The sequence below is a fragment of the Onychomys torridus genome, chromosome 7 (genome assembly GCF_903995425.1).
Source record: "Onychomys torridus chromosome 7, mOncTor1.1, whole genome shotgun sequence".
NCBI classification, from domain to species: Eukaryota; Metazoa; Chordata; class Mammalia; order Rodentia; family Cricetidae; genus Onychomys; species Onychomys torridus.
The window spans coordinates 57,067,465-57,086,476 of NC_050449.1; the positions used below are offsets into that span (position 1 = coordinate 57,067,465).

The 19,012-nt window shown below is 44.9% G+C and overlaps 1 protein-coding gene across 4 annotated transcripts in view; it reads right to left on the bottom strand.

Moving 5' to 3' along the window:
• The window catches only part of Iqch (IQ motif containing H), a 183,321-nt gene extending 164,329 nt beyond the window's left edge, over positions 1–18,992 (bottom strand). For all 4 annotated transcript variants that reach the window (XM_036193329.1, XM_036193330.1, XM_036193328.1 and 1 more), the window contains exons 1-4: positions 18,860–18,992; positions 10,939–11,061; positions 10,360–10,451; positions 109–226 (exon numbers count right to left, since the gene is read on the bottom strand). In XM_036193329.1, coding sequence (XP_036049222.1) covers positions 109–226; positions 10,360–10,451; positions 10,939–11,061; positions 18,860–18,910 — 384 coding nt within the window. In that variant the 5' untranslated portion in view covers positions 18,911–18,992. The remainder of the gene's footprint in view (positions 1–108; positions 227–10,359; positions 10,452–10,938; positions 11,062–18,859) is intronic.
• Between the last annotated feature and the right edge of the window lie 20 nt (positions 18,993–19,012).

The following is a 19,012-nucleotide window of genomic DNA, read 5'->3' on the forward strand; positions in this document are numbered from 1 at the left end:
CTATGTAACTCTGGAATATTTTCATTATTCCTGAAGAAACCTCACACCCTGGCCTCCCTCCCTCCCCCCAGTCCTCCACTCCACCCCACCAGTCTCATAGGATCCTACCTTTGCTTTTGTAAGGCCATGTGAACGTGAACCATGCTGCTTTTGAGGTTGCCAAAGTTTATCCTCAGTCTCCAAGGGGAAAATAAAGGCTTTCTGGTCAACTACAGTTGGAATCATCCTAAGTAAACAGAAAGGGGGTTTAAAATCTCCTGTAGCTCCAAAAGCCTCTCGAACCATAATGTAAAACAATGCTTCCTACTTAGAATTGTGCTTTATAAGAAGTACATTTTTGATGACTTCGGCGGGCTAGAGCAATCTTTAGCAGTGAGGTCACTATAACCCACAGCTGTTTGATTAAGCACAAGGATTTTCAAGTCTGATAAATACCTAAAACACTAATAAAAAGTGCCAGCTCTGGCTCTGATTACAACTAACAATTGACACAGTTATTAGACATAAAGCATATCTTGGTAGAGAAAAAAGTAGTGCTGTTCCTGCCCTGTTTGTTTACTAAAATAAAATGATAGGACAGCCAATGGCAAATACATTTTTTAATCTCTGAAGTCTTAATTGTTGCAAAGATTAACAGCAGAGCTAGTGAAAGGCTTTCCCTACTAAGCAGTAGATTGCTGCTGAGCAATGTAAAATTGTAAAAATGAGTATATATGTCTCATATTATACTTAATTTTTTCGTATAAATGAAGGTTCAAGTTCCATAATATGACCAAATAATCAAAATGAATAAAATCCAGCCACTAATATAACTTAATATCTTGGTTTTACTATGATGCCCACTTTGTACAATTACCATTAAAGAGCAACTTAGACTTCTGGATATTCCTCTAATGTGTTCAAGATGTTGAACATGGTCACCTCTATCCCTACAATAAGCAAAATGCAAACAAAATACCACTTCCTATGATCACTGTGGCAAAAGGCTTCTCTGGAAAAGCAAGACGGTAGGATTCAAAGTCAGACAACTCGGAGGGCACAGGAGCCAGAGACTAGAGTGGCTGTAGCCATGGGGAGGGCATTGCAGCTCCACTTGACAAACTGCTGAGGCTCACTGCAGAGATACTCATAAATTCAAAGTCCGAGTTTTACTTCCAGATCCACATCATATTCTCACTATGGGGACCGAAGAAAAGCCCTCCACCTGTGTTCAGCTAGAAAAGGAGGATATACCCACTCTGAAATACTCCTGGGTTCTGCTCTGAAGAATTGCAGACAGCTCATAGAGATTCTAGTCCATCTAGCCTTCTTGTCTCACTTAAGCAGGAAGTGCTGAGGGAAACCTGTGCTCAGGGACACAAACCCACCTGAAAGACCTGCCCTTGGGATGTTGACTACTTCCCACATACCAGAGGAGCAGCCATAGAACCCCTGTGCAATGGAATGCACATGAAGGAACTGCAGGGTGCAGGCTCTGAAACTTGTGGGGAAACTCAGAGACAAGAGTGGAGACAGAAAGATGCAGGAGGAAAGGGAATATGCAGAGATCTGTGGTCACTGCTGATGGTAAACACCGCTAATTCCTGGTCAGATGACCACTACCAGTAAAGGTCTATGTAGCCCATTCCCATTACACTTCATGTCCAACAAACATACTGAGGTATGCTAAAGGCAAGAAAAACAGTTTGGAGTGACATATTAAAATCCAGAAACTGATGTAGTGGTGATGGATATTTTGAAATTATCCAACCCAGAATATAAAGTAGCTATGGTTAACATGCTAAGAACTTAGTGGAAAAAGGAGACAGCATACAAGAATAGAGGGATAAGTGTGTCTCCTAACAACCTGAGATGGAATCAAAATAGAAGGCTACACCATACACAACGTAAGCAATAAATAATGCCTTTGGTAGGCTTATCAGTACAAAAAAGGGGCAAATTTTCGTCCCAAGTGCAGAGGTTAGGAAAGGATGACAAAACATAGCAGCATATCCAAGAACTGAGAGACACCTAGAATGGTGCAGCATCCTACAGTGAGACTACTGGAAAAGGACAAAGGAACAAACGAGTAAGTAATGACGGCTGAGAATTTTCTGAAATTCACGACAGATCCAGGAATCTCAGAACTACCAGCCTGGATAAATATCAAACATTATAGCTAGGCATATCAAAATTCAAATGACATGAAATCAGAGGGAAAATCATGCAAGAGAGAAAGAACACCTTACCATGAGGGAGGAACTAGAATCCAAATCGAAAGGCACTTCTTTTCACAAAGGCAAGCAAGAAAAGGTGGACTGAGATCTTAAAAACATGGAAAAACACATCAACCTGCAATTCCAATCTAGCAAAACCATGTCCCAAACTGAAGGGGAAATAAGCACACAAACCAAAGCTCAGTCAACTTGTTTGAGATCTGTCTCAAAAAAAAAAATGTCCCAAGGAGATCTTTGAAAGAAGGAAAGTGGTGTGCCACACAGGGGCTCGCTCCCCAAGGCAGAGAGGACCCAGGGCTCTCCACCACAATCCTTCCATGCCACAGCCTCAGCTGGCTTCAGCTTCTTTCTCCCTCTCAATTAAGTTGCTTTTGTGTGTGATGAACACAGCTTTGTGTTGGACTTAGTGGAGAGTACAGAGACAAGAACTGCCCCCGACCAGAGTGAGTCTCTTGGTGGATGGTTGTAAATGGTGTTTATGATATGACACTAATATCATTTATTAGACTTCTGAGCGCCCCTCATGTAGACTGGTCAGTATCAACATATACACACACCCCTGCCTTCCTCCTCTGTATGTCTCTGTCTCTCTCTCTGTCTCTCTGTCTCTCTCTGTCTCTCTGTCTCTGTCTCTGTCTCTCTGTCTCTCTGTCTCTCTCTCTGTCTCTCTCACACACACACACACACACACACACACACACACACACACACACACACACATTGGGGTGGGTGCAGGGACCAGGAACAGACTGAGACCTAAAGGTAGCCACTGCTGTAGTGCTGAGATTTGTGTCCTGCACAGGACAGCCTGGAACAGGCTGGACCCAAGGTGCAAGCCTTCCTCATCTGCCCTCCCTGTTGGGAGAAACCACTTTTCTGTCTGCTGGTCTTCACTGCTACTCATTCGTTTTCTTGTTTACTTGCCCCCCTCAAATACGCACACAATAGAGGATAAAGCGAAGGCTCCTGACAGTGCTGGTCCAGATGGCAGTCACTCTGCTAGCGTCAACGAGTGGCACATGGCCATTAAGAATGGTGGGAGCAGGAAGCCGTCAGCCAGCAACAGGCGCACAAGCGCTGCAATTTCACACAGCACCACTGCCAGCGTGGGGGTCAGAATGAATCCGACCAAAGGGTTCCGAGTGCTCGGATTAAAATGGCTACTTTTGATAATGTCCTTACCACTAGACGACTGGCTGGAAAGCCTTGCGCTTGGCAGCGCCAATGATTACTTTGTGTACCGACTGGCTGTTTGTACTATCCACCACCACATTTCCCCTTGTGTTGAAGAAGGCTTTCCAACTAGTGTTGCTTAAATGGAAAGCTGCATTTGTGAAAAGCAAGCTATGGTGTAAGAGGAAGGTACCAGATGACAGGCATTTCATCTAGACTTGATTGTGGGACTCCCTCTTCTGAAGCAATTCCAGGTTGGGTCAGGTTGACAGTGAAAACCGAACAGTACCACTCTACTTGACATCCTTGTGACTGACATCTTCTTTGCTCTCAGGTGGGTAATCACGGCTTGTCCTGCACTTGACCCAAGAGACTCTCATGAACAGACGTGGGTTCAGAGCCTGGTGTGGTCTGTGGAAAACGATACATAAAGCAGGCTGTACAGCCCAGAAGTCCCTGAAGAACCACTCTGCGTATTTCTCTAGTGTTTTGACTTTGATCCATCTCGTTTCATCTCGAGCTGCATCCCACTTTTCACCATGCTCTGACAGCGAGGTCCGAGAAATGCTCTTGCCACCTCCTCCAGGCTTGTGGGGATCCTAGAAACCTGGCAGCCCTCCTGCCTTCCTGAGAGGAAGACCATGATTATACAACCGTATAGAGCAGGAAAGAGAATACCCAAGGACCACGTGTGGATGCCAGCTCCATGCCCTGGTCCAGGTCCTCTTCCACTCCTCTAGACCCTAATAAAAGGAAAGGACGGGGCTGAGCAAGAGAGGAGGACCAGATAAGAGGTGTCTCCCCAGAAATGTTGTTTGATTCCATTTGCTACTCATTAGTTCTTTTCAGTCCCCAGACAACTCCCTGACCCTTTCATCTACCGAGACGAGAGCAAAGAGTCAACTCAGGGCAGGAGAGCTCACCTATTAGATCATCTCACTAGTGACAGGTGCCTCCTCTGATGGCCTTTAGCTGTGTTCTCGGCTCTGAGGCGCTTACCAGAAGTTAGGATGTTTCTTTGACGCTTTGACACACACTGACTCCACCTATGCCTGCCCTGCCCATCATCTGCACTGGCCTCCGGCTGTGGCTTCCTCTTTTATTTCAAACTAAGACTCAGTATCCTCAGTGGGGAGTAAATCCATATATTTTCTTCTCCAAGAACCAGTCTTTATTTTTCCCTATAGATTCTTTGTTCTCAAAGAATAAGCGGATCGGACAATCTGCCAGTTATACCTTTTGACAAGTGACGGTGCTAAACTTAAAAATCAAGAGGTGAGGGCTAGAGTCTGGCTCCGTGGTAAAGGTGCTTTGTCACCAGGCCTGATGACCTAAATTTGATTCTCACACTTTCCATAGTGAAAGGCAAGAACCGTCAAGCTGTCCTATGACTTCTACATATGCACTCACACGTGCACTCACTCATGTGCATATACACACACATCACTCAAATACATGTTTCTTTTTTCTTTTTTTTGTTTTTTGTTTTTTGTTTTTTGTTTTTCGAGACAGGGTTTGTCTGTGTAGCTTTGCGCCTTTCCTGGATCTCGCTCTGTAGACCAGGCTGGCCTTGAACTCACAGAGATTCGACTGGCTCAGCCTCCCGAGTGCAGAGATTAAAGGTGTGCATCACCACCACCCAGCATAAATGTTTCTTAAACACATTTTTTAAAAAGATTATAAATGGCCAAAAACTAGGGTTTTATCAGTATGAGTTGGCACGTTTTATCTCATTGAATTGTTTAATTCATGTAAAGAGCTTTTATTTTTTAAATTTTACTTAGATTTAACAGGATTTCTTTTAAGAATTAAATATACTGAAAACACTGCAAATTACACTGTCTTTCAGTAGCATTAGATTAGAAGACTGGGTTTTCTGAGAGTTCCTGCTGACTTCTTGGCCATGTGATCTCATGCAATTCACTCAGTCTTAGGTCTGTGTCTATAAAATGGGGATAATGACTTACCCCCTGTGATTGTGGGGCTGATTTCAGGCAACACACATTAAAGTGCTTTGTAAAGCTTTTCATGTAACTGCACATGTGTGTGCCTGGTGCTGGCCCTACCGTTCCCAAGGCCTGTTCAAAGTCAGCGTGAGGTCTTGTCTATTCACTGAACCTTAGTTTCTCATCTCAACCCCTGGGCCTTAAAACCAGGTGTCTCTTGCCTCATCTCTCCCAAACCCAGTCTCTTCTGCACTAGGAAGCTCTAAGTTCTGTGGTGATATATTGTGTACCCTAATAAAATATGCCTGAAGGTCAGAGGACAGAACAAGCCACTAGATTAAACACAGAGGCCAGGCAGTGGTGGCACACACCTTTAATCCCAGCACTTGGGAATCACACACCTTTAATCCCATCACTAGGAAGGAAGTAATATGGCTGGGCGGAGAAAGGTATATAAGGCAGGAGACAGGAACCGTAGCCCCTTTTGGCCAGAGGCCTTTTGGCTGACCCTTTTCAGCTGGAGCTTTTTCGGCTGAGGACTCAGAGGCATTAGGTCAGAGGATTCGTGGAGTTGGCAAGGTGAGACATGGCAGTGTCTTGTTCCTTTGTCTCTCCAATTTTTCAGCATTTACCCCAAAATCTGGGTCTATTTTTTTGTTTGTTTGTTTGTTTTGTTTTTTTGAGACAGGGTTTCTTTGTGTAGCTTTGTGCCTTTCCTGGAACTCACTTGGTAGCCCAGGCTGGCCTCGTACTCACAGAGATCCCCCTGCCTCTGCCTCCCGAGTGCTGGGATTAAAGGCGTACGCCACCACCGCCCGGCTTCGGGTTTTTTATTATAAGACCTTTAAGATTTGGTGTTACAAAGCTCAGCTTCGGTTGGGAGGGAGGTTCAGGCTGGATACAGCAGACATGATAACCCACTGTGCAGCTCTGGCTGGGATGCTGTCGACTTCAGTGTTGAGCATCCCTGATCACCTGGTAGCAGCACTGTTCACCAGCTTGTTTTCTATAAAGAGAAGAATTCCTGGGTCGGAGAGATGGCTCAGAGGTTGAGAGCACTGACTGCTTTTCCAGCTCAATTCCCACTTCAATTCTCAGCACCCACATGGCAGCTAACAATGGTCTATAACCAAGATCTGACACTCTCACACAGACATACATTCAGGCAAAACAGCAATGCACATAAAATAAAAATAAATTACTGTTTATAAAAGAGGAGAAGAATTACTGCACTTATGCCAGGGTTTTGACTTCGCATCTCAGAGGCTTCCAGGCGGACTACAAGGATGACAAAAGGTGTGGGATCTCATTTGTACAGATTGGACTCATCACAAATTCACAAAAATCAAGATTCCAGATAAAATGTTTCAGCCTAGAAAAATATGAAAAATATTAAGGAGAGCTCCAGAACCCTTTAACTGCACATTGTTATGAGAATCAGAAGTACAAAAGGTGTCTGTCTGTATTGGGGGAAAGATACAAGAAGATGTTCAGACTAGAAGAAGAACCCACCCTTCAAATTTCCAAGAACACCCTTCCAATGAGTGAGAACTGAAAGTTGATAAACATTTGACACACATCCAGCCTCCGAAACAGCCACAAGGGTTCCCACAGAAGAGAGCACATCCACCACCTGCCTCAAGAGCACTGGGAAACGGAGAGTGTGGGAGCAGCTGAAGCCCACGGAGCAGAGGCCTGAGTCCTGAAACCACACTGCTTCCGCTTCCAAGATGCGGTCATTGAAAAGAAACTGCTTTTGGTAAAATGAATTTTAAATCCAGTTGTTTTCACTGACAAAAAATAAGGAGGAGGAGGGGGAAGAGGAGGAGGAGGAGGGGGAAGAGGAGGAGGAGGGGGAAGAGGAGGAGGAGGAGGGGGAAGAGGAGGAGGAGGAGGGGGAAGAGGAGGAGGAGGAGCAGCAGCAGCTCCAAGGTTGAAACAAAACCTGACCCTTTCTCCCACAATTTCCCTTTGCCAACATTTAGATCCACACAACTCCTCCACCTTCTCAGTGGCCCAGGCCAGAGTTTGGGGGTCACTCTTGAGTCTCACTCTTCTCACCTCTATCTAATGTCGAGAACACTGAGGTTCTCTGCAAATGTTTCAAACGCAGGGTTTCCTTTTACTCCCCCTGCAAACCTCTTCATCGGGATCTGCACACCTCAGATTAGAAGGACAAGGTCTGGGGCTAACTGACATAGCTCCTGGATCTAAAAGCATGCTTGGCAAGTAACAGCTGTTGAACACATGCTTGCTGGATGAAGGAGTGGCAGCTAAGCCATCTGATGACACCTGGGCCACTGCTGGTAATCTAGACCGTCCCCAGCCGCTGCCTACAGCATTTCCAGAGTCAGCTTTACAAAACACCACTCCCATTAAGTCATCAGCACTTCCTCCTTTCTAAGGAACCGCGTTTAGACTTTACTCTTATCCAGTCTGCTCTTCCTGCCCATTTTTCTTCCCCCAGCTCCCTCCACCAAGCTGACTTGTCTCCCTGATGAACAGACCTCCTGTGACCACTCTCTGTGTGGTCTTCTTGCGGGTTATATCAGTCTCCCTGGAAAGCGCCCCCTTTTCCTTTCAGCGTGCCTGAGCCCATGAGCACCTTGACCCTCAGACCCTCTAGAATAGGCTGGAGTGCGCTCTCCATGCTCCAGTCTGCTGTACTTGAGTCTCCATTTAACCAGGTGCCACCATACACTGCAATTTTCACCAAGTTAAAGTCTTTCCTCTGAGCTTAGAGTCTTTTGAATCCCATAGGACACCAGCCACAGTGCTACCCAGAGAGGAGATTCCTGGAAGCCTCCATGATCTGGATTAAATATGGGCTGATACATGTCCTACTCTGGAGATCTCATCTATTTCCCCTTCCCAGGGCAATCCATGTGTCCCTCTTAGGGTTCTCCTTGTTAGCTAGCTTCTCTGGAGCTAAGGGTTGTAGTCTGGTTATCCTTTGCTTTACATCTAGTATCCACTTATGAGTGAGTTCATACCATGTTTGTCTTTCTGAGTCTAGGTTACCTCACTCAGGATGATATTTTCTAGTTCCATCCAATTTGCCTGCAAATTTCATGCTGTCATTGTTTTTTACAGCTGAGTAATATTCTACTGTGTATATGTACCACATTTTCTTTGTCCATTCTTGGGTTGAGGGGCATCTAGGTTGATGCAGGGGGGAGGGTCTTGGTTCTGCCTCAACTGAATGTACCAGGCTTTGGTGACTCCCCATGGGAACCCTTACCCTTTCAGAGGAGGGGATGGTGGCGGTGAGGGGGGAGCAAGAGGAGGGATGGGAGGGGGATCTGTGGTTATGTTAAATGAATAAAAACTTCCTTAAAAAAAAAAAAAAGACGGTCCTACTCAGGATGAAAAGAAAGGAGAAGGGGAAGGGAAGGAGAATGAGGCTTTAGATTCAAACACCCGGATGTAAGTGGAGATATGGAGAGCGTCGGTGTATTGATACAGCAAAGAATCATTGATGAAGGCAGCCATGGTTGCTCACCCGTGTAAGCTAACACTAGGGAATCTGAGGCAAGAGGATCACTGTCATTTGAAGCCGCCATGATGGTGACACAACATTCCTGTACCATGTGTCCATCATTTGGCCATTCCCCAACCTTTCTGCTCCCAGAGGTTCCCAGATGGAATGGATTTTCTTCTATTCCTCAGATTGAGACCCTCATATGAGTCCATGTGATAGTGGACCTGAAAGGCAACTGTGTGACTGATGCTGGAAGTAGATCCTCACCCATCTCTCAGGCAGCTGCCTTCCCTTCCCGTCTCCATGCCCTCTTAAAGGGGACTGTTCCAGTCAGCCCTGAGACTGTGAGGGACCCTGAGGCAGAGGCTCTTAGCATGGCTGTGTCCATATGTATTCCTGACAACAAACTAGGAGATAATAAGTTTTGGTGTCCTAAGATATCAAGCCCAGATAACCTGTTTCAAAGCATTAGTAATGAATGCCTAAGTGGTACTCCATCTAGGAAGTGAGGTAAATTGTGGTGAATATGGAGTAGCCTGGTAGGACAGATACTTACGTATGCAAGGCTAGGGAGATGTAGGGAGACAGGACAAGGTAACCTCTATCAAAGGGTAATCGATGCTTGGGTCCACCTTCATGGTTGGGGACAGGGGGAAGATATGGTCAATGCCTACTCAAAGCTCTGCTCCCCACTATACCGCATGGGGACTTGACTCTGTCCACACTTCTCCATGTCTTCTTGCACAGTTTCAGAACACTGCCTTTACTGCTTACCATCAGTCCCATATGCCAGGTCCATATTCAAAACACCAAGAAGAGTCACAGGGATTTAAGACTAACCACCAAGCTTCATCTATGGCCACTCATTAGAAGGCCCATGGCAAGACTGCTCTTTTTTAACTCAGTTTGAATTCAATAAATCATCTCTAAGGATATAGTACACAATGGGTATTTCAACCAAACTATATTAATTGTTTGGCATATTCCAGATACCAAAATTATTTTCAGGATTTATTTTATATGTGTGTGTGTGTGTGTGTGTGTGTGTGTGTGTGTGTGTGTGTGTGTGTGTTGTGTGTGAATTGTATACACTGTGTATTAGGGGAGGGAGGCCTCCGTAGAGGCCGGGAGAGGGTGTCAAACCTCCTGGAGCTGGAATCACAAGAACTGAACACAGGTCCTCTAGAGGGGCAGTACGCACTCTTAACCTCAGATCCAAATCTCCACTCCCCAACTTACTTTAGTAATAAAGCACATATGAAAGTACAAAACTGTAACAAGTACCACGTGATCTGAGCAGTATCAAACCCAACCCATCTCCATTTAAATATTTCCCTGAAGAATTCTAACCATTTCTCACCAAGAAGCAACAGCAACCTAGGACCCCAGACAACTGTCCTGCCACCAAGCAGCAGGCCTGAAAGGAGCCTCCAGCAAGCATCCCTCAGTTCCAGATTCTGAAACCAACTTCAGGCATTTCCCCCAAGAGATAAAGGCTCTTGGTGGTATTTACTTTGGGCTGTAACGTGGCTATTTTACTTACCATTTGGAAGCCAGAGGAGGCTGTAAGCTTTTGTCCACAGGAGCCATTAACACCTGGTGGTTTACAATATCTAGATACTTCTCAATGTGAATCTGTTAGAGAAAAGTCAAGGCTCAGGCCATTATGGTGGGTGTAAAATACTCAGCTAATTTACTTCATTTCATTAGGTCAATTCTTTGATTTGTGTAATTAAGCTACCCCCAAACCCCCCAAATGCACAAAACACTGTGTGTTATTACATGCCTAAGGTATCATTAGGCACCTCAAGGCCAGATTACTTCAAATGTCCCCAAAAGCATAATGAACAATTGAGACTCAAAGCTTATGTAACCCCCAGCCCTCACCACAAAAGAAACTGCATCGAAGTCAGTAGACAGCCTGGCTATGAAGATCAGACCCGGCATACCACCATGGAATAATGCCTCTGTCCTACATGAACTTCAAGCAGTCGTTGGAGGAAGACAGCCTGGTGGTCACCCTAAACCCAGCTCTGCTAAAGAATGACATGGGGTCCCGTGAGAACCACCAGTCCTTCCTTCTCTTTCCAGAGTCTAATTTCCTGCCCAAAGCTTTACTTACTTTTAGCCCCGTTTCGGTCCTTTGGATTGCTGTCTCAAGATTTTGAATGTCTAGGGGGTCTTTTGTCTCCTCACTTGAGAATTTTGTTAATTTCTCCTTTAATTGATGAAGGTCCTCATGGACCTGAATGCAAAAATAAATAATAAATAAATAGATAGATAGATAGATAGATAGATAGATAGACAGATTGAAGTATGTGTTGTTTACCTATTGCAAATTTTGTTTTTGGTTTTTGAGACATGGTTTTATGCAGTCTGGGCTAGCCTTGGATTTTTCACTAAGTAGCCAAGGATGACCTGGAACTGCCTCATCCTGCTGCCTCCACCTCTAGAAACTGGCGTTATAGGTGTGCACCAACACACTGGTTTTCAATCAGTGCCTGAATAAAATTCAGAGACTGAATCCAGGATGAGGCAAGCACTCTAATAACTGAGCCACATCCCCAGCCCTGCAGTTATCGACAGTTACAGACCTATGGTGGGCTTGAGTTGGGAGACACACGTGGCTCTATGGTATTCATTAAAAAGGACTGCCTCCGTGGCTTTAGGACAGCCCTTATTAGGAGGGTTCTATCATCATTTCAGAGTTTGGACAAGAAGGCTTCTGTACCATTTCTGTTTTGTGTTGCTACTAGAAAGAGAGTCAAGATGGAAGGGTAGCCGGGATGGTTCCTGCTCTGCCAGGTGGTAAAGCAGATGGGCCAGAGACGGTAAGTCTGTGCCAGACCCTGATTGCTTCAGATGGGTTAAGGTAAGAAACAGGTTACTTCCAGCAGAAGTGACTCTTTCAAGAGGACAGCAAGTGTGCCCACAGGGCCTGGTGGCTCTCTGTGCTAGCAGGCTCTGCCACACACTGTTATGTGTGCTTTTGATTTTGTTTTGCTTCATGAAAAATGGAAATAATCCATGAAGTGGGTAGGGGTGGGGAGAAAAGCAGTATATGCCACTGCTTTAGCTTGCCCTGCTGAGGTGTGTTTTCCTTGGAAATGGTGAACATGTTTCCATTAGGCACCCTCGAGATCAAATCAGCATCATCGGCATCATGACACAAGGAAGCAGCTGACTCTCTGCGTGCATCTTAGAAACCAAACTTCAGATAAATGCAGATGGCACTGATCATTTCGTGGGTTGCTGCCATGAGGAAAACATTTTGTTATGCTAATTCACAACCCCAGACACCTGTTTCAGCAACAGTCACACCAAGAGCACTCTGCAGACTGGGTTGCTAAAGGCATTTTGAAAAGTCTACCTGTGCTCTGGTAGGATAACTGGACTTGCACATTGGTCCAGCCTGTTATTGTTTACTTGGGGATGTTCCCATGGAACCCAGTGCCATATTCAAGAGGCAGAATTTGCATCTTTTCACTGATGCACATCCAAGTCTGGCAGACACATCTGATTATTTGTACTCTGCTCAAATCGTCACACAGAGCCTCCAGGGCTCACAGATTGATACTTGAACACACTCACTGTTTGCCTGTAGGGACCAGTGATGAAGAGGCATGTCTTCTGATCCTTTTGTCCAAATCACCGCTGTGATTTGCCATCTACTGCTTGAAAATGTGCAGTGTAAGTGGCAGTTCAAGGGGACAGCCTTACATTTTGGTTCCTCCTAGGAGTGAACTGGCGCTCTCCTCTGTACGTACAGCTCCAGGGATCTTTCTATAATGATGTCTTCCAGTCATGTGAGGGAGTGAGACTGAGTTGAATTATTCACCAAGGTACCAAAGGTTTCCATTCTCCTCATCTGCCCCGTGTCTGGGCAATAACACTCCTTCACAGAGTTGTGAGAGAACAGTAACAGACCCAGTACGGAAGAACCCCAGAAACGGCAGCGTCACAGAGCTCCTAGCACTGACTCTGAGCATCCAGTTCCCCTGTATATGATCCAAAATTCAGCACCTCCATTGTTTTTGGCATTTTTTTTTCCAGAACAAAATCATTTCCTTATCGTTTGGAATTAGTGAATGAAAGTGAAATAATGGGTATAACAATGAAGCAATACAGACTTTGTTGCCAGATGCATGTGACCTGAACTCTTGCCTGAACTTGGGAAAGTTCTCACCTGGAAAACAGGGATTCACACTAGCTACTTCAGAATGGGAGTCAGAAACAATCTGTAACGCATTTTGTACAGGTGAGCCACAGAGGAGGGGGTGAACCCCTGCTTCCTGGATTGAAAACCCTAGCAAAACTCACTGCCTGTGGCTAGCTGATACTCAATCGTATTGCTCAGTGAAGTTGCTGGCTTCACTTTCTCAAGAGGGTTTAGGTTCTTGCCAGGTTATTTTGTCCTCTCCTCTTAAGATGACCTGTTTGTGTGACTGCATGAGACAAGCTCTATGAGAAACATCACACCAGACCTGCAGGAAATGAAGTTAAATTCTAAGTTTCTATTTCTTCCGTTATGTCTAATCTGCCATTTTGAAATTTCACAGGTCACCTATTATCTCTATGAACATAAAAAACATTACTTGCCATATAGTTTCTACTTAGAAACTATTATTGTATTGACAGTCTGGGGACGGAGCCGTTATTAGTAGAAACCCTTGAAAGGCTTAATGCAGCAAAGATTTGCTGTAGATCCTGAAAGATCCGTGACACCAGATGCCACACAGCCATTAGCAATGCAAAATTCCACCTTGTTCACTTCTACTCAGCACAAATGTTGGCTGACTCGTCCTCATATCTTGGAGTTACTCTTGACCTTGCTCATTTTGGTGTTATATGTATGTGTTATATACCACACACAGGGACTGATGTGTTGGCTGACTCGTCCTCATATCTTGGAGTTACTCTTGACCTTGCTCATTTTGGTGTTATATGTATGTGTTATATACCACACACAGGGACTGATGTGTTGGCTGACTCGTCCTCATATCTTGGAGTTACTCTTGACCTTGCTCATTTTGGTGTTATATGTATATACTATAAACCATTCCCAGGGACTGACGAGAAAGCCAGGGAAAACATCAAGCTGTCAATTTAGCTTTGTTGTTTCCAAGCTATGTGCTAAGATATAACTGCTGGACTTCTGTAATACACTTTCCAAAACTGATTAAAAGGGTGATTTTGATGGAAAGACCAGGGATCTATCACTGTAGGAACAGTATGTTAAATATATAGATACAAAGACACATACACATCTACACACATGACCTATTTAAGGATCAATATACAGTGGATGTGACCACTTAGATCAAATTATTTTTTATGTTTGTTCTTTACTTTCTTCTATAGACTGAGGCTTAATACTCGCCTAGCATGGTTGTTAGGGCTCCATGAGATAGCCCAGAGCTCCCAGCAGGGCCTGGCTCCCCCATATGCTAGCTATGACCCTCCTTGGATTCAGTTAAAATTATAAAAATACCTAAATTATAGGCCCTAAAGCAAAAGAAGTTGTAGTTACTAGAATGTTGTCAAATAGAATTCCATGAAGATCCAGTTCTCTGGTTCCTATACCTGACAATGGGACAGAACATTGACAACTGGAATGATTGTGGAAAATGCAAACATTTAGCTTTCCTGGCAAGCCACCCTGATAGTTTGATTCCAACTGTGTTGAAGTTTGCTCTAAGTACTTCAGATCTGTTCTCAAAGTTCTTCTGTCTTGCTTTGCTGTCTGTTGCTGTAATGAACACCATGCTCAAAAGCAACATGGGGAGAGAGGAAGTGTTTCATCTTACAGTTACAGTCCATCTTTGAGGGAAGCTAGGCCAGGAACTCCAGCCGGGCTGGAACTCGAAACAGAAGCCATGGGAGAACTCTGTTTACTGTCTTCTTCTCCCTGGTTCATACTTAGCCTGCTTTCTTACACAACACAGAACATCTGTCCAGGAGTGGCACCATACACAGTGGGCTGGGCTCTCAAACATCAATCAGCAATCCAAAAATTCCTCAGACAGAAGCTACCTATACCTATGTCTAACATTAATCTGTTCCGCTCATAGAAAAGGGTCTCTATGTATGTTAAATGTTAGGTCAGCTCTAATCACTTGTTTGTACTTTCTGAAAATTTGATTATCACAAATCCTTCCATAAAAAAATCAGCCTATACAGTTTTACAAATAAATGTCTAGTTTCTAACATAGATCTTTTCACGCATCCTACATATACACACATAAATGTAAGAGAGTCATGGACTGTTGATGAAGGGATAGTGAACAGAAGGGTGCCTAACAGGCCTCTGTGCAGAATAAAGAAATGCTGTCATCATTCCTTACCCTCCAGCTTCTGCTCACATTGTGTGGAGTCACAAGTCCTATTACCCCATAGAGCATAAGTAAGTTTGGATTGCTCTTTTAAATGCAACAGTAAGCTCTGTGGTGTGAAACGGGCCTGTGCTTCTGTTAAGAGTCTGATGCTAACACAGGGAAGGTCATGTTTCTTGAACCCTTTGATGCTTATGGCTCATGGCCATATCACTTAGTCACGTGACCTGACCCAGTGTCAGAGAGCCTTTATGCAGACGCCGAGGAAGTAAAGGTTCCTAACAGGCCACACTGCAAACATTTGTCAATGGGATGGAAAATGGCACAAACCCACAAGGAAACTTACAAGATGACACAGTCTAAGTTCTGAAAGTTCTAATTAAGGAGGTTTTGAGGATACTGCTTTCAGGCTGTTCATGGGTATCATATTCTTTTCTTTTTGATAGTGATTCTTCTCTAGTTTAATTCAAAATTAAAATTGAGGTTGACTATTTTAACGTTATATCATTTGAAACAATCTTAAAATCAATAATGGTTTTATATTCCATGCCCACTTAAATAGAATTAGATAATTAGGTTGCCAGTATAGTCAGTTTAAAGCAGTGGAGTGGAAAGGAAGGATTTAAATGCCCAGGAACAAAAGGAGACATGGGTAAAGATCCTGTTTATGTAGGGACAGTATGTTGGGAGGTTTGAGAACCATGTTGGCATTTTCTGTATATATGGGTCTACCTGCAATATTCACCCGTGTAAACATCAAGTGCTCTTTCTACTTAACACACTTGACTATCGGGGACAATCAGAGGCCCAGACAGACGAATAATCCATGTGGGCACAGAGCAGTGCTGCTTGTCTCAAAACTCAAGACTCGCTGGAAAGCAGGGAGGGCTTCCATATCACCTCATCATGCAGAGTCTATGTAGAGAATTCAACCCTACACAGAGATCAGCTCTAACAAGTAGAAGAACCTAGCAGGTGGTAGCTTTCTTCCTTCACATTGGCTCTCCACTCAGTGTGTTTGGAGAAAGCTTCTGCTGTGGAAATCTGTTCTCCAAGAGTTACAGCCCTTCTCCACCTTCCTCAGAGCAGCTATTCACAAGCATCCCTCAGGCCTGGCCATTGACATCCCTCATAGAAGGTGGAGGTGGGGAGGCATTAGACTGAGATGTCAGTCACTCCTTCCTACATCCTGTATGCAATCCTTCCCAAGCAGCATGTGACCTCATGGTTTCCAGATTGAGGTCTATACAGTGCAAAAGGTTAGCTAAAGTAGAGGACTCCATGTGTACATCTTTAAGGAAGCTGGGGTCAGACTTGGGGGATTCGGATGTTTGGGGGTTACCTACACTCCTGGAAGTAATCCCAGTAAAACTCATTTTTCACCAAGCTAGATTTGGGTAGAATCATTACTTTGGCACCTGTCTTAGTTAGGGTTTTACTTCTGTGAAGAGACACTATGACCACAACAACTCTTATAAAGGAAAACATTTCACTGGGGTGGCTTGATTATAGTTCAGAGGTTTAGTCCATTATTGTCATAAAAGGAAGCAAGGCAGCGTGCAGGCAACATGGTGCTGGAGCTAAGAATCCTTACATCTTGATCCAAAGGCAACAGGAAGTGAACTGACTCACTGGGCATGGCTTGAGCATATATAAGACCTCAAAGCCCGCCTCCACAGTGACACATTTCCTCCAACAAGGCCACACCTCCTAATACTACCACTGCCCTTTGGGGGCCATTTTCTTTCAAACCACCAAAGTGACTTATCTGGGGGAAGCTGATGTAGTATTCATATCTGCACACAAAAAAATTATGCAACACCTTCCTAAACAAGCAGGACACCTGTTAATGTAGAGGTGACTATGTTGCAACTTTCCATTCCTGTTTTACAATCCAATGTCACAAGTTGGCTTTCGCTGTCATGTATCTTAAGTTAGCCAAACAACTTTATCTGGATTTCACTATGAAGAAGAAAGGCTTTGAATATACTGTTCTATTCTATTCCAGACCACAAGAGAAGTGTTGGAGATAATCAATTTAAGGGAAAGTGTGAAACTGAGACCCAGAGTACTGCCCTCCCTCCCCCCAGCTATGCTCCAGGTCTGGTGAAACGGGAAACAGACTGCCCCTGTAGTCATATCCCTGTGGGGAAGAACTGGCTGGTCCCAGGGTTGGAGGAAGTTCCCACTAGTGTTCTGGTTGTTTAGTGTCAATGAAAAGGGGGCTATGTGTACGGGATAACTAATTGTACCCAAAGAAAGCTCTGGCTTCACCCTTGGCTACTGAGAGATGATCTCTACGCCCCTGGGATGTCCTGCCTGACTGAAGTGTCTGGATGTTTAGCCACAAGACAGTCTAACAACAAACACAGTTCACAGTGGGGTTTCTGGAGCCGCCCTGTGTCAGCTGTGATGTCTGGAAGAACCGGAGCCTGCACAAAGTGTGAGACTGAGCTGCAATCCAACTCTGAGTGCAAAAAGCTCAGGTAGGTGTCTCCAGCTGGCCAAATTCTGTACGGTGTCACATACTGTGCCCGGAAGGGGGTGATTATGCCCACTGACTCTTCTGGGGTGGCCCCTGGAGCGAGTTTTAACCCTTCTTTTTCACTATGACAGGTCCGAATCACAAGTATAGCACATCTCTGAGTTCCACGAGTCTTGCTCACAAACAATAAAATGTGAGGGTGTCGCAGGACTCATAGGCTCATAGCTTGTTCGTCTGACGTGAGGGTTACCCTGGAGATTCATAACCTTGCAGTTGGTGTCAGAGTGAAGGCACTAGGGGTCTGTCCCTTCCGATGTTCCAGTTTGGCTAAACTCATCACAGGGTAAATTATTGAGAATGATACAAGGTAAGATTTCTAGGTCCAATTCCTAACAGGAAGTCTATGAAACTGGTGAGTTTAGGGTTTGTGTTTCTTCTAGAAGTGACTGACCTTCCAGGAAATTATGTTAAGCCTTAGTCAAAAGGAGCAAAATATGAGTTAGAAGTTACCGTAAGTGAGGAAACATCTTAACGTGACCATATCGAAACTTGGCAAAAACAAAATACCTTAGCTATTTCAGAAATATCTGTTCAACTGTCACAAACTGAATTTTTCCTGAAGAAGTCAAGACTTTGAAAGCTTTCTCCCTCGATTATAAAGATATTTCCTGGAGTTTTCCTTTGTGCCACATTTCTGTTTTGATTTGTAGCTCAAGTTATCTTTAATATATGTTTGGTGTGTGTTCCCAGGCAAGCTGTGTATATTTCAGGAGAAGCATAGATCCCATATTTCACGTTCTCTTCGAATTCCTCACCTTTTAGTTCCATACCCCCAAGTCACGGACTTTAAACATTTCTTAATGTAGTTTTTAACGGTGCCCTGAACACCTGAGCCTCAAGATGTATAACCCCAGCTACTCGGGAGGCTGAGGCAGGAGGGCCACATGTTCGAGGCCTGCCTGAACTGCAGAGTGCGCTGACAGCCAGCCTGGTTTAATGGCCATCTGGCCTAAAAGTGAAAGGAGGGCTGGTGATGCAGCCTAGTGGTAGAGCACTTGCTTAGCGCTCGCCCAGCATGTTCTGTGTTCGACCCGGAAAGCAAGAAGCCCGAAAGTGTAGCTGTGTTTCCTGCTGTGAGGTGTGAATGGCACAGCCTGGGGGGCACAAGCGACGCTTTGCGGCTCGCAGGGAGGTCTGCCCGGCTAACGGCCCGGCCGATTTCCCACCTGGATTAGGATGGATCCGATGGGGTCGCTGCCCTCCACACCCTGCGCCATGGCTGCGGCGGGCTGAGGACACCTGTCCCGGGAGGTGCAGGCCTCCCGAGCGCTTCTAGGAGGCGGGGGTCTCCATAGCAACGCGGCGCGCGGCCGGCGCAC